At 38.9% G+C, this 15358-nt stretch overlaps 1 protein-coding gene across 2 annotated transcripts in view; it reads right to left on the bottom strand.

Moving 5' to 3' along the window:
* Window positions 1-1644: 1644 nt before the first annotated feature.
* RDX (radixin) overlaps window positions 1645-15358 on the bottom strand; it is a 59920-nt gene continuing 46206 nt past the window's right edge. The window contains exons 12-14 of one of the 2 annotated variants that reach the window (XM_008589011.1): window positions 5820-5848; window positions 4820-4913; window positions 1645-2265 (exon numbers count right to left, since the gene is read on the bottom strand). In XM_008589011.1, coding sequence (XP_008587233.1) covers window positions 4858-4913; window positions 5820-5848 — 85 coding nt within the window. In that variant the 3' untranslated portion in view covers window positions 1645-2265; window positions 4820-4857. The remainder of the gene's footprint in view (window positions 2266-4819; window positions 4914-5819; window positions 5849-15358) is intronic. The other variant, XM_008589012.1, reaches the window with a different exon arrangement.

Here is a 15358-nt window from a genome sequence, read left to right as displayed (position 1 = left end):
AGCACTGAGTATGTTGTTTCCTCACAAGGGTTTGACTAGATGGTGCTTTGACTTATTAACAATGTATTTCTTAGTATCTGAACATGAGTGATCTTCATAACTCTCTTCTGCAACTCAGCTGCCCATGTTTTGGCATCCTATGACCTTCCTCTTTAGCATTAAAAATAAGGTACTGTCCTTCACAAAGGAGAAGAGACTCTAACAACAGAAGCGTCTACCCCAAGAGCTGAAGTGACTTGTCCAGGTCACTCCAGGTTGGTCAGAGCCACAATGCATGCCCAGCTTTAATACCTGCAGGCTGAAAATCCTGTCTTCCACAGCTCCATAAACTACAGTTTCTGAACTTCTGATTAAACAGCATTATCTCTAATTGGGGTTATCTCTTAGCACACTGTAAACAGAAGCAACTGATCATTTGTTTTGTATCTTTTCTGATAATGTCCCCCCCTGCATTGCCAGTCCTGGCCAGAAAAAGCTAAGTGTAGGAGAGAGGTTTGCCTGGTGGTATCACCGGGACTTTGCCATAGAAGGTGGCAGCCCACACTGTACTTTATATTTTGCCATAGAAGGTGGCAGCCCACACTGGAGCCTCAAGCTCTCTGATGGATCTATGTAAAGGTGAAAGCAAACTTAGCTGTGGCACAGTCGTTCAGAATCATCTGCTCAGTGTCAAAAAAGTCTTCACTGGATGAGTTCCTCAGGTCCCTTCCAGTCTGCATTTTTTTGTTGTTGTTGTTTGGATATACAAAAAGTAGTCTTTCAGGTGCTGCAAACCCCTGCCATAGGATATTCCAACTTCTGGCTCCATTGCATTCCCAGTTCTTAAACGACCAAGTGACTTATGCCAACTTCCTCCTACAATCAAGGAGAGGCCTGAGAAACAGCAATTTGATAAGAAACCACAACAAAGTACATGGTTATCTTTTAAGTTATAAAAGTGCCTGATAACCAAAGATTTCAAATAAACTAGAAGAGACCAGTGTGGGAACAAAGATTCTTTGATATTAGACAAGCAGTATTATATCTGCCCAATAAAGTTATCTGCTTACATAACCAAAGATTTCAAATAAACTAGAAGAGACCAGTGTGGGAACAAAGATTCTTTGATATTGGACAAGCAGTATTATATCTGCCAAATAAAGTTATCTGCTTATGTGTTCCCTGTAGGGGGTGGTTGTCTCTAAAACAACTAGACTTACTTAGTATGCTTGAAAAACAACGGTGATGGAAAATTTTGTCACATTGGCATATTTTGTGTGGTTTTTCTGAAAATCTTTAAGGGGTACCTTTGTGCCCAATAAGTATATATTCTCGAAGGATATAAGAGGGAGTGTTAAAGTAGCTGACTTGTATCGCAAACTGTCACCCAATCCCCTAAGCTTCAGTCTTTGGATATTTAAACCACCTCAGAGTGCCAGGACTGGTGGCATCTCATGAATTAATAATGCTGCTTCACGTCCCAGCTTTGCCACTGTACTGTCCTTAACCCTCTTTCTCCAAACACTGGCCAACTCCAAACTAGCACTCTCTGAAATCAGACATTAGAACCTGGGAAGGCCACTGAATCAGTACGGCAATCCTTGAGAGTGTGAAACTCACTGCCTGCCACCAGGAGGCAGAAGGAAGTGTGAAGCGAGGCTCAGGTCACGTCAGAATGTATTTATTGCTACATTTATATACAATTTTACAAACAGCCCAGACTGGAAAGGGAATGTTGCATCAATTTCTGCAGATTCCACAGATAATGTGCACAGAAACAGAGCTGTACCTCAATGTTGCTCTTGGTTCAAAGCCAAAATTAAGTCACATACGTATTTTTGAAAAAGTGGAAAATTCTTGGAAATTCTCCCCATAGATCCTCCTTACAAGCTAGTCATGCAGAAAAAAAATGGGTTCTCATTCTCAGAAGCTGATGCCTTCCGGCATGTTTAGGGGATGGCGTCTTGCAGACAGGGTGCAGTGGTGCTGGCTTGGGACTGCAGGGTGCAATGCAGAAGTCCCAAGTCCTGGCCCAACCTCCTAAGGTCTGTCCTGGGGAAAGGTAATCGAGAGGGGTTTGGAGAGAGACAGAATAGCAGGAAAGAGAAAACCAGCAGTAAACGGAGATGAGGAGAGAACTGTCAGCAAGAGCCCTGGTGGAAGGAGTGCTGGTCCATCCAGTTCCAGCTGAGATTCCGGACTTTGGGAGATATACACATTCGGAACACCAGGTACGTCTCTCTATGTCCTTATCCTAACGCTCGCCATGTGTCAGCTGCCAGAGACCTGCACAAAGATACAGAAAGTGAACAGCCAAGTCAAGAAAAAAAGAAAACTCAGCTTACACATTACCATAGTGGGCTTGAAAATGGCATGGCCTTGAGTGGCTATCCACATGCCGTAAGTCAACATTTAGTTTATTATTGAATTATGAAGGGGAATGGAATGTCACTACGGGAATGAAGTGACTTAAGTGACAGCACCAAAATAAAGGTGGTTCCACAAAATCTATACTCTGACCTCATCCTGGCTAGAATCATTTTTGGACTTAAAAGGAGTCTCTAATGTAGGAGATTTTGCAACATTGTGATCTGGAATTATGATGTGAAGGTAAGATGGTGGTGTAAACGCTCTCCCTTTCACGTCACAGTCACATACACCTTTGTGACATGAATTATAAGAGAAATTATTGAGCAGCCTGTGAGGCATGTGTGCCCAAGGAATGAGTTCAACTTTTTTACACCAGCTCCATCTGACCCACTTGGAGCACTTCTCATCTAGGGGATTCAGGCGAGATGACATTCAGATCAGGTCTGCCACAGCTTGCTAAGCTAAAATCAGCCCAGAGCCTCAGAGAAAAAAAGGTCTGAAATTTAAGAGTAAGAAGCTTGTGGATCTGGATACAGCAAACTGTGCCAGCCTTTGGGGCTGATTAGTAATTTGAATGCAGTCTGGTCCTGAGTTTGTCAGGAGTTTTATCTCTGAAGAAACCAGTTAGCTATATCTTGTCCATGGCTTTAGACGTCACCTCTAATTCCTGACCGCCATAATCCCCCAGACCCCCTTGGTCACGATGAAGACAGGATAACAGTGATATGGAGAAGCCCTAAGGACAGTGGGAGAAGGATCAGGAAACAGTGGCACTCAGAAGTCCCTGTTCTTTTTCTTGGGTCAATAACATTATAATCAGCTATAGAGGGACCAAGCAGTTCTTCCAAGGCTGCCAAATATGTGACATTTTAAGCTGAAGGATGTGGCAATTGCCAAGTCCCATGATCCCTTCATAAATTCATCTCTGGATAATTCAAAATCTCTCTGTCATTTGATCATGACTTTTCTCGTGAGTCATGCAGAAACTTTCTTTTCCTACTTCTGACAACAATAGCTCAAACTCACTCAAAAGAGTCGCTCTAAGAAGCAAAAACATTAACAGATGAAAATCAATGAGGAAAAAATTGTAAAACATTAGGCAAATTTAATTTGAGAAATTGTACTAATCAGAAAACAAAATGGAAAAGAGTTACATATATGAATTTCTGCACTGGAAGAAATGGTTTAAAGATGAATAGCTAAGAAGAGTATTGTCTGTGGCAATCTATGGAACTTTGAGCACGTGTTTTAAGCAAGGATTTGAGCTCAGATATCAGGAATAAGCCTAATTGGATTCTATGTATTCACAATCAGCTACACCCCTTTTTAAATGAGTGAAAGCCAATGGTGATGGATGTGTCACAGCCCTTCAGTGGATTTTGACACAATGAAAGTGTTCTGGTTGTGTCATGAAATGTCAGAGAGATCTTGGCATGACTCTAAATTTTGAGCAATACACAATTGAAGGTCAAAAAAGAAAATCATTTCTAAATATTCCCCAACGTAAGTGGATATGTCTAACCTTTTTTTTTGGTCACACACAAAAAATCTAAAAAATAGTATTTCTATAATGGCCATCTATTCCACATCTTAAAGTATTATTTCAAATATATTCACATTTAGCTAGAGTTAAGTTTATAGAACTTTGGGATCCTTAATCAGCAAGTTGGAGGAATTCACATATACCATTGAAGATCTATAAGATAAACTGCATTGCTATGGTTTTATTTAGAAATGGCATGGGTCAAAATAGTCTTTACAGTTATCATGGTAATTATGTTGAAAAATGATTTTAAAATATTATCAAATTGAGATCAACCCATAATACTATATTAACCTGGCTTATGAATCAATTCATTTCTTATTCTACCCAATATGTATGTATAGCACTTCATGTCTAAGTGTATTAGAATATGTTTTTTTTTAAAAAATTCTACCCAATATGTATGTATAGCACTTCATGTCTAAGTGTATTAGAATATGTTTTTTTTTTAAAAAAAAAAAAAAAGAAAGAAAGAAAGAAAAGGAAAGAAAAACCTCCCAGCAGAACACAAGTATCGTGTGTGAGCTTACACTATAATACTCTTACATCGAGGGGGTTCTTTCACAAAGGGAAGAGAACATTCGAAAGTAGCATGTCTAATCAGCTCACCAAGATTTCAGGTAGAATCTCATTTTAGTAAACTCTAGCTGACCTCAAAATTATTAAATGGGAGGAAGATGTTCTTGATTGACAACCCAAGAGATACAAAATTGAGAAAGAACCTGGAGGGGGTGGAATTAGATGCTGTAATGGTAGAGGTTGCTTGGTCAGCTCCCTAGACTTGAAATTCACTAGACTAAAGCCCCCGGTCTGTGGATGAAAAGATTCAGGTTTAATGGGGTCCCACCAGCATCCTGGCAGTGGAACAATGTGGCAGGTCTAATGAGAAGGCAAGTTAGTCCTGGCTCAGCTGCCAGTTGTACTTACCTAGTGAGGGAGAGAGTCTTCTTCCTGTTACATTTGCTTTATACTGCTTTGGCAAGAGCGCATCTGGAACAATGCATACAGTTTGGGTCCCCACCTTTCAAAAGAGATATCAAGAGGTTAGAAAGCATTTAGTGAAAGGACACAGGAAGAAATGGAATGGGAAGCGTGGACTGCCTGCTCAGCAGTTCAGAATGCCAGGAATACCCTTGTCACCATGGATTACGTAGGGCCTGTTGGGTAAACAAATTGCCAAACTAATCTCTTTTCTAAACTTTAACTTTTTTTTTCATCGATTTCTGAAACTTCACTATTAGAATGTAGAAATAAGAATAACTTTAAATCTCCCTTTTAAATGGATGCTAGAATTCTCATAGTTGTACCAAGTCTACACAAGCTAAGCAGTTTCACAAGAATAAGGGATCTCAAAGCCATAAACATCAGAACTTCGTGTCACAGTAATGCTGACTACCAGATTTTTTATTTTATTTGAAGTTTTCTCTTCGTTAATCTAGGCACTGTTAAAGTTTCTTCCAGGTAGATAAGCAAATTCTCAATACACTGTACCTGCCTACCAAAAGACTGGGATGGGTTAAGACCAGCAAACAAACAACGAAAACTACCTCCCCTGCAGCCATGCTGGCATCGCAGTTTTAAAGAAATCAATTTCAGCTCTCGGTTTGTCTTCTTCAACTGACCCACCTGCCATTCTCAGAGATACCAAAAACAAAGCCATGATTAACTCAACAAAGGTGTTGCTAAACTGGCCAAGCTTACCCATGTGTCAGTTCCCTGACCAGGAAAAATACTGCTTACAATATTTTCTATAACTTTTGGGTTAAGCAATTAGAAATGCTGTTATTGTCAGTCTCTATCTTATAAACGAGTTATGGTCAAAAAGACCTGTATGATTGGGCTTTTGCCCATGAAAACCATATTATGAATGGCTGTTCATTTTCTAAGCAGTTTAACCCATAATGAAAAACTAAGTCTTTGCAGTTACCTGCAGTAGAAACTCCAAATTTGTCAAAGCTAGTAATAAAGGAACATAGAAACAATGAGACATTAACAGTTTTATAATTTTTATTCAGTACTTGACCTTGATGTTAAACTGGGAAGAATTAATTAGAAGATGATTAAAATAGTACTTGAAATTTAAGAACATTTTAAAGGGAATTTTAAGTGTTTTCAGGGACTGTGAAGGTTAGCAGAGCTGGCACTTTATTATATCAAATGTCATTTCAAAATGGATAACTGTATTTTTTCCTTAGTCACTAGTACCCTCACCATGATTAACCATGATTGAGGTTGTTTAGCCTGGCAAAGGTACGAAGGGAGAGAGAAAGAGCAAAGGAAGGGAAAAAGAATGACTTCCATGAAGATATGGTGAAAACCTAGAAGAGCAAGAGAAAGGAGGATGGGAAAGTAAAGTGGATAAATATAAGGGACAGGAAAGGAAAGAGAATTAAAGGAGGAGTTAGCAGTGACAAGAGGAATCCACGTGTATACACCTTTGTTCTCCGAATTGGGAAAGAATAGAGGTTGAGATAAACCAGAAATGTCCAAAGTTTGTCACTAGGTGGTGCCATGAGATTAGACTACAGTACTTTGGTTGAAAACAGCCACAACTGAAAAGGAGTGAGGGGGAGATAACATACAAATCAGAGGGGTGGGATATTCACGATACAGATGTCCCCAGATAGTGGAGCACCAAGCCATAGGTTAGGACATATATTAAGTCATTTTAGGAAGACAAACGTGGTTTAACATTAGAAACTCTATTAACCTAGTTCAGTATGTTAATTTTTAAACACACACACACACACACACACACACACACACACACACGATTATCTCAATATAAACATAAATTGCATTTAATAAATTTTAAACCCTCTTTTAATTACAAAAAAACTCTTAGCAAAATAGCTATATGTATATAAAAGGGAATTTCATTAATCTGATAAAGGTCATGTATCAAAAACCTTGAGCAAACATATTTAGTGGCAAAATGTTAGGGATGTTAAAAGCATTCCTCTTAAATCAAAAATGAGACACCACATATATTCAACATTGGACTGAAAGTTCCATCCAGTCAACTCAATAAGGTAAGAAAAAAAAATGTTATATGGATTAGGAAGAAAGACTGAAAACTGGCATTATTTGTAAAAGATGACCATGAAAAAGCCCAAAAGACTTTACAAATTATTAGAAATAAGAATTAAGCAAGGTTCCTTAATTTAAGGTCAGCAAACATAAATAAATTGCATTTCTCTACACCAGTCACTAATACTTTTCAAATGCACCCCTTAAAAAGTTAGCAAAAAATTGGGCTGGCCAGTTAGTTCACTTGGTTAGAGTGTGGTGCTAATGACACCATGGTCAAGGGTTTATTTAGATCTCCTTAAAGGCCAGACACTTCCACCCCCACAAAAAAAGAGAGCAAAAAATAAGATGTTTAATAATAAATCTAACAAAAGAAATACATGACCTTAATGCAAAAATTTAAACAATTTTACTGAAAAGCATTAAGGAAGCCTTCGATAAATGGAGAGTTGTATTCATGATTAGGAGTGCTTAATATTGTACAGAGGCCATTTCTTCCCAAAGTAATCTATTAATGCATTTCTAACCAAAAGTCCCTTAAGTTTTTTTCCCCATATAATTTAAACTAATTGTAAAATTTATGTAGAAGAGCAAAGGGCCAAAACTAGTCAGGAGAAACTTTTAAAGAAAGCTCAACCAGATATTGATATCAAGACTTGCTGAAAAGCTAAGACTGTAGTAATAAGACAGAATAGTATGGACACAAGGATAGACACATTGACCAATGGAACAGAACAGAGAACAAGTTATAGGAAAGAATGGAAATGCAATCAGTAGCTATAGGAGGAACTGTTTCTAACAGAGTATTAAGACAACTAGTCATCCAGACAGAAAAAAGTAAAATTGGTCCCACCTTCATACCACACATAAGACTGACTTCTAGTTAAGCTAAAGATATAAATGGAAAAATAACTAAACTTTCAGAAAAAAATTTAAAACCCCCAAACTTTTATTTTTATTTATTTATTTTTTTGTGGCTGGCCACTAAGGGGATCTGAACCCTTGACCTTGGTATTATACCACCGTGTCTAACCAACTGAGCTGGTTAGCCAACCCCAAAACTTTTACAAGAAAATATAGAATATCTTCATGACCTCAAGGAGAAAGTAATTTCTTAAACAAGACACACACAGGAAAAAATCCCCACAAATCATATGGAGAAAGGTCTATAATTAAACCACAATAAAATTTAAAAATTACCCATCAAAAAAATGAAAAGGTGAAAAGACAAGGCACAACACGAAAGGGGATATTTGTAAAACATTTAAATGTCAAAAGATTAGTAACTAGAATGTAAAAAAAAAATCTCTGAATGAATTAGATCAAAATAACAAGCTAACAGAAATCAGGCAAAAAACAAAACAGTCATGTCAAAGAAGAGGTTTGAAAGGCAGATAAATATAACTTCTCAACCACATTAGTTATCAAGAAAATGCAAGTTAAAAGCACAATAATATTACCATCCTAAACTTATCAAATTGCCACAAATTTAAAAGTCTAGTAATACCCAGTGTGGTAAAGACGTGGACATATCCCTACCTTGGGAAACAATTTGATGGCTACAAAGTAAAGCTGAAAATATGCATATGCTGTAATTTGACAAATCCCCTCCCTAGTTCTCAGCAATAGAAATACTGTTGCTCATATTAACTAAAAGACATGAACAGAAGGCTATTTATGGCTATTTTTAAAATTTAAAACAAATAACTAGAAGCAATCCAAATGTCCATCATCAGGGAAATGATTAAATTGTGCATTCATAAAATGAATACTCTCATTTCAGCAAAAATGAATGAACCAGCTATATTCATCAAAATGGATGTGCATATGTGTGTAATGAAACTATGTATATAAGGTTCATTTGCCTGCAAAACTAGACATTATATTGGTTGTAGATACAAGCACAGATAGTAAAAGCAAAGAAAGGGATGACATGATAGAGAAGGAACATGCAATGCCAACATTACTGGCAATGTTCTATTTTTTTGGTCCCCCCTCCTCATATACTGTATTTCTTTTGTTAGATTTATTATTAAACTAACTGAGCTGACAAGCCATCTATTTTATATATATAAAGTTTCAACTTTAAATCTTTAAAATATTATATACATAATACTTATTTATATTTCTCCTCTGCACATTACTTTCCCTAACACTGTTGCAAAGCAATCTCTAGTTTTTAAGTGTTTAAAACAGTCAGAAAGTGATGGAGAACAAATATTGTAATAGATGGGGAAGTTATGCATTTGGTTCCAGTTATCTTTGGTCTTTGAACCACTGGAATTTTAAAGATCTCAAAGAAACCATCTGTGTAGAAAAGTCAATAGTTACTCTAAGGACACTCAGTAAAAGAAGCAACTGTGCCATCCCCACAGTAGGGTGCTCTCATCTCTAAATCAGTGATTCTCAACATGTGGACCCAACACAGTACCAGCAACCTCACCTGTTAGAAATGCAAATTCTTGGGCCCTATGCAGACCTACTGAATGAGAAACTCAGGGAGGGGCCCTGCAATCCGTGTTTTAACAAGCCCTCCAGGTGACTCTGAATGCATGCTTGAGAACCACTGCTGAAAGTTTTTCAAATATGTTAGAAAATCCCCTCATTACAACAAAATAAGACCCCTCTGAGAGCACATCAAAATTCGAGAACAGGACTGTTTTTTAAATCCTTTAATTCAAGGGTCAGCAAACTATGGCTTGTGGACCAAATCTAGCTTCCCATCTGTTTTTGTACAGACCATGATTTAAGAACACTTTTTACATTTATTTTTACAAATCAAATGAATATTTTGGGACACCTGAGTATTATATGAAATTCAGATTTAAGTGTCTGGAAATAAAGTTGTTCTGGAACACAGACATGCTCATTCTTTTACACATGTCCATAACTGCTTGTGCACTACAGCAGCATCTATGGGCCTTTACGTAAGTAGCTTGCCAACCCTTGCTCTAATTTGATAATTAGAATATACTAATCTAAAAGCAAAATATAGGCAATTCTAGTCATTTTCTCTTAAAAGTGTAATTTTCATTTTAATTCCACAGGCAAAAATGTAATAGTTTAAAGAATCATAAGGAAAGTTAAATCAGATCCATTTTTATCTACAAAGTAAATCAAATAACCCACATAGAGCATCTGGAAAATGTTATTAATTATGCTTTCTCTCCCTCTTCGAATATTCTAATAAGTGACCAAGAACAGGCTGGTGAATTTTAATGAAATACTCTATCACATTAGTTCTGAAAACTAATTTAGCATTCTCCTCCTACAGTCATTCACTCAGGCTCTAAGCCTGTCTCAATTGCTCCACGTTGACTTTCTCAGACCTCATGCTGTGGCCACCTTTCTCCCTGGTTCTGTTCCCCAGGCTGAAATTCACCAGACAAGAGCCTTCTCTCTGATCCTGAACCTTTTGAATTTTTGCCAGACTTCAGTTCATACCATTGAAGTCTTGCTCACTGCGTTCCTGAAATATTTTATTCAACACCTATTGGGTAGCCAAGAAAGTCTATTTCTACCCACATCCATCATCACCTCTCCAATTTCATTTTCCTCTAGATTTCTAAGCTCTCTTGAGCTCAGACCCTTCTTTGATTTCAAGGGCCTTAATGGTCCCTTAATAAAAAGAAAAGAATGCTTTCTCTCCCCTGCAGGAGTAAATCACATATTTCAACTTTAAATCTTTAAGCTGTATTTACCTCATCTTTGGGAGTTCTTTTCTATTTTTTTTTTTTTTTTTTTTGTGACTGGTAAGGGGATCGTAACCCTTGGCTTGGTGTTGCCCGCACCACGCTCAGCCAGTGAGTGCACCGGCCATCCCTGTATAGGATCCGAACCCATGGCCTCGGTGCTTCCAGCGCAGTTGCGCTCCCAGCGCTGCACTCTCCCGAGTGAGCCACAGGGTCTGCCCGTCTTTTTTTTTTTGCTACTGGCCAGTACAGGGATCTGAACCCTTGACCTTGGTGTTGTAATATGGCACTGTAACTAACTGAGCTGACAAGCCAACTCTATATTCACCCTATCTTGAAAGTGGGAGCACTAAGCTCTGGACAGGTTGGAGTTACTAGCCCACACGAAGCAGCTGAAGGAGGCTCGCCTTCATTTTAATGGGTTTACCTCCAGGTCACTGCCACTCTTAAGACCTAAAGCATCCTTCTTTGGCCTCCAACTTAATAGATATTCACTTTGAGTTATGCAGACAAGACAATCCTCCAAAGAGCATGTAAACGTGTCTCAATTGGCTTTAAACTGGAACAGTCATGTTTTGTAGTCAAAAGGATATGGGATTCAACTTCAAAGTAAACCAAAATCCTAACATATACTCTGCCACTATGGTTGTCTTTGGCAGGTGATTGAACTGTAAAGTGGAACCATACGCCTGCCTACAAGGACACCTGCAGCCTTTATAACATCCTGGTGTGGATTAGGAGAAAGTGCTCCTTCCTCCAGGCAGATATGGCCCTGGGTAACCCCAGGGTTTACAGTTGGTTGAGTACAAACTAAATTTGCACTTCTGTCCCTCAAACTTCTACTGAATTTTCTTAGCTTTTTCCAGCAGCAATGTTTTTGTCCTCCAGGGTCAAACTACTCAGTAGATACTTGGCCTAGATCCTGCAGGCTTCTCACCATGCTTAGAAAGCTCCTTGTGACCCCGCTCTTTCCAACTTCATCTCACACTCCACTCTCCTCTGGACTTACTCAACTCGACGTACCACCCTTCTTTCCTTTCCTTGAACAAGTCAAGCCCTTTCTTGCCTCAAGGTCTTTGCGTGTGCTGTTCCATCTACCTATTCCTTCGAAAACTTCAAAGCAATGATTGTGGGTTGGTGTCCAGTGGGCCACTTCTGGCAAGCAGATGTAGCTTGTTTGGCTTGCAAAGCTTTTTGTAAAATTTTTGAAATAGCTGACATAAAATTTGGGAGATTTCATATAAAAAAATTACATTTCAACTTTATATACCCTTGAATGCTTTTCTTCAAAAGCCATTTTCTGGCTTATCTTGGAAGATCAGCTGTACTTACTGCTTTTGAGGAGCTGTTTTCCTCCCTCTTTAGACAGAACGTAAGACTCCTGATTAGACACAGTCCCCACCAGGGTCAGTGCACTCATTCGATCCCTTTACATTTGCGTCTGCCATCTTGATTTAAATAAAGGAGGAAGAGGAGCTAGGCTTTTCTTCCTTCAGGTGAATTTATATGCTACCCCCTCACAGACTTTTATGTCCTTCCTATCCCTGATTATCATCCCCATAGTTTTCCCATCTCAGTCCCTTGTTTCTTTCATAACATTAAATGAATATAAAATTGCTACTTTTCTATGTCAAAGATGGTTGAATACTGGCAATTTCACATGATTCAACCTCATATTACAATTCACAACTTTTAAATTATTCTGTTTCCTGGTGTTTGTGTCTTTCCTATAGAAAGTCAGTTCATGAGGGCAAGGGCTTAAGTCTTAGTCAATGTAATATTCTGAATGACAGGACACAGCGCCTGGCAGGCTCAAGGCACTAAGCACTAAAATATCTGGATGAATAAATGGAAGGACTCCTCCCACCAAAAGTTCCTTATTAGCTCCAGATCATACACAAAATCCATCTTAACCGCTCCTGAGGTCTACAGAAGTAGCACACGTTCTAAGTGAACTTTCCTAACCCTGAGCCTGAGACACTCCTACCACTACTTAGCACTGCCCCACACTCAGCTTCAGATCTGGCTTCAGTCTCAGACCTCATCGGCCTCTACTCACATGGCTGATGCCTTCAGTTCCAGCACTGGAAATTTCTCCTAAGGTGTGATGTATCCTGGAAGCCCTGTGCAAACCAGCATGGAGACCACCACTGGACATCCACTGAGATGTTCCCTGAGCCCAAAAGGGAAGCTGGGGGGAATCGTACTTGTTCCTGAGGTAAGCACTGACATCACAATAACTTCCACTGCCTTGCCAGTGTCAGTAAAAGGCTGGTTGCTCACTAGCTCTTTGTATACATCTCGTTTACCCATCTCATTGCCATAATTATTCCTTAACTCTTTCCATTTACTCCTCTAGCTTATGATGATGTTTTAAATTATCTATGTACCCTCAGGCCTAACTTCAGGCATCTAATAATAAATGTTTAATGAATGAATGACATTATTTGAATGGATTAAATCAGTGAAGTGACACAGGGAGCATATTTACCCTAGAAAGTTAGCATGGAAACAGATTTTTACTTTACTAGGTATAATCTCATGGACTTGAGCAGGGGTGCGGGGTCGGGTTCATGCCAAAGACTGTCAGCTTCAGACATCTGGAATTGAGAGGACATTGCTAGAAAGAGCATTTTCCTGTTCTTCTTTGGAGCATAAGAATTATGTGTATGTTTGTGGGAAACACTTTCCGTAAGACACCGTACAGTTTAGTGATCACTATTCTAATTCCAAAGAAATCGCTCTTTTCTGTGATTCTTGTTGCCAAAACCAGCATACTTTTTAAATATCATCCCAGACCTCTCTTTTTCATGCGGCACTGGTGGTCACACGCTATTCAACTTTCTGTCCTGTAGTGTTTATGGAGTTCTCTCTCCTGTTGGTCCTCGTCATTCTCTCTCTTGAACGTACTCCTGTTGCTGTGGCAGTACTTCAGGGTTGCTGCTCACCAAGGTTCTGTACTAAACCCAGTTTCTCTCCTTACACTTCCCCCTTGGAAAATTTCATCTGACATTCCATCAGCATTCCAAACTCAAATTGTCCAAAAAGAAATGTCATAGGCAACACCAAACATGCTTCCACTCATGATTTTCCAATATTTCATGGTACTACCTTCGGAATCTCCAACTTTACATCTCCATTTCTGGTACTACCTTCGGAATCTCCAACTTTACACATTTTCAGTAGAAATGGGCAGTTCCATCACACTTCGGGTCTTTTTGTATTTGCATATGTAGTTCCTTCTATATGGATAGCTTTTCTATCTTTGTCCCCTCATTAAGAATAGCTCATCCTGGGCCAGCCCGTGGCTCACATAGGGATGGCTGGGTAGCTCACTTGGGAGAGCGTGGTGCTGACACCACCAAGTCAAGGGTTAAGATCCCCTTACCAGTCATCTTAAAAAAAAAAAAAAAAAAAAATACCTCATCCTGAAAGACCTGGCTTAGGGAAAATCTCCTCCAGAAAGCCTTCCCAGGAACTCTCCAGCAAGATTAAGGGCCTTCTTTCCAAGCTCCCAGAATTCATCCATCCATTCACTTAAAAAATAATGAGATTCCATGGTTCTCCAGGCACCACTCTAGGCAAGGAGCACTTATCGGTATACAAAATAGCAAAATTCCTGCCCTCGTGGAGCTTACATGCTAGTGAGAGGAGACAGACAGTAAACAATACAAATGAATAAAATATATAGTATGACAGATGGTAAATGCTATAGAGAACAATATAGAAATGGTTAAGGAATACTGGGGAAAGTACAATTTTAAATAGCGTGGTAAGAGAAAGCCTCATTGAGGTGACATTTAAGCAAAATCCTGGAGGTGGTAAGGGAGTGAATCATAAAAGTTTTGGGGGAAAAGTGTACCAAGCTGAGATAATGGGAGTTGAACTGGTTGGTTTAAAGAACAAGGAAGCCAGTGTGACTTCAACTTAATGAGTAGGAAAAATCAGCAGATGAGGCACAGGAGCTGCAACAGTGGACCAGATCATGCTGGGCTATGAATGGCCATTGAGAAAGACACAGCTTTTACTCTGAGATAAAAAACCTCTGGAGGATTTTGAGCAGAAGTGACATGATCTGACTTACCTGTTTAAGGCAGGTGTCTTAAAAGACAGTAAAATAGTAAGAGAAAAATCAAGAAAAAGGAATGAAAGTGTGTTGCAATAATCCAAGCAATCTTGTGGGTAAAACAGGGTGAGAGCTGTGGAGGATGTAAGAAGTGGTCACATTCTAGATATATTATCTATTTTGAATGTTAGACCAACAGATTTGTGGTTGGACTGGATGTAGGTTAAGAGAGAAAAAGGTCATACAGATTCAAGGTTTTGGCCTGATTATCTGGAAAAACGAACTTGCCATTCATTGACTAAGAAGAGGAAGACTGAGGCAAAAGCAAGTTTAAGGGAGTAAGATCTTGAGTTTGGTTTGACATAATAAGTTTTAGATGTTTATTAGATATAACAGTGGAAATGTCACGTGAAGAGTTGGATATGTACACCTGAAGTTCAGGGGAGAAGTTTTGGCTGGAGATTTGAGAGTTTTCAGTATATGATTGAGCAGTGCCACTGGATAAGGTCACCAAGAGAGCCAAGTTCAGACAGAGAAGTACTAAGCCTTGAGACACACCAATACTAAGAGGCTGAGGAGGGAACCTCACTTATTCATAACACACAAACACACATAATTTATTTTGTCTACTGGGAGTAAAACAAACTATGTACTGCTTAGGACAGACTATGTTTTTTT

The sequence above is a fragment of the Galeopterus variegatus genome, unplaced genomic scaffold, assembly GCF_000696425.1.
Source record: "Galeopterus variegatus unplaced genomic scaffold, G_variegatus-3.0.2 Scaffold5156, whole genome shotgun sequence".
NCBI lineage: Eukaryota > Metazoa > Chordata > Mammalia > Dermoptera > Cynocephalidae > Galeopterus > Galeopterus variegatus.
This window is presented reverse-complemented; position numbering and strand designations above follow the sequence as displayed.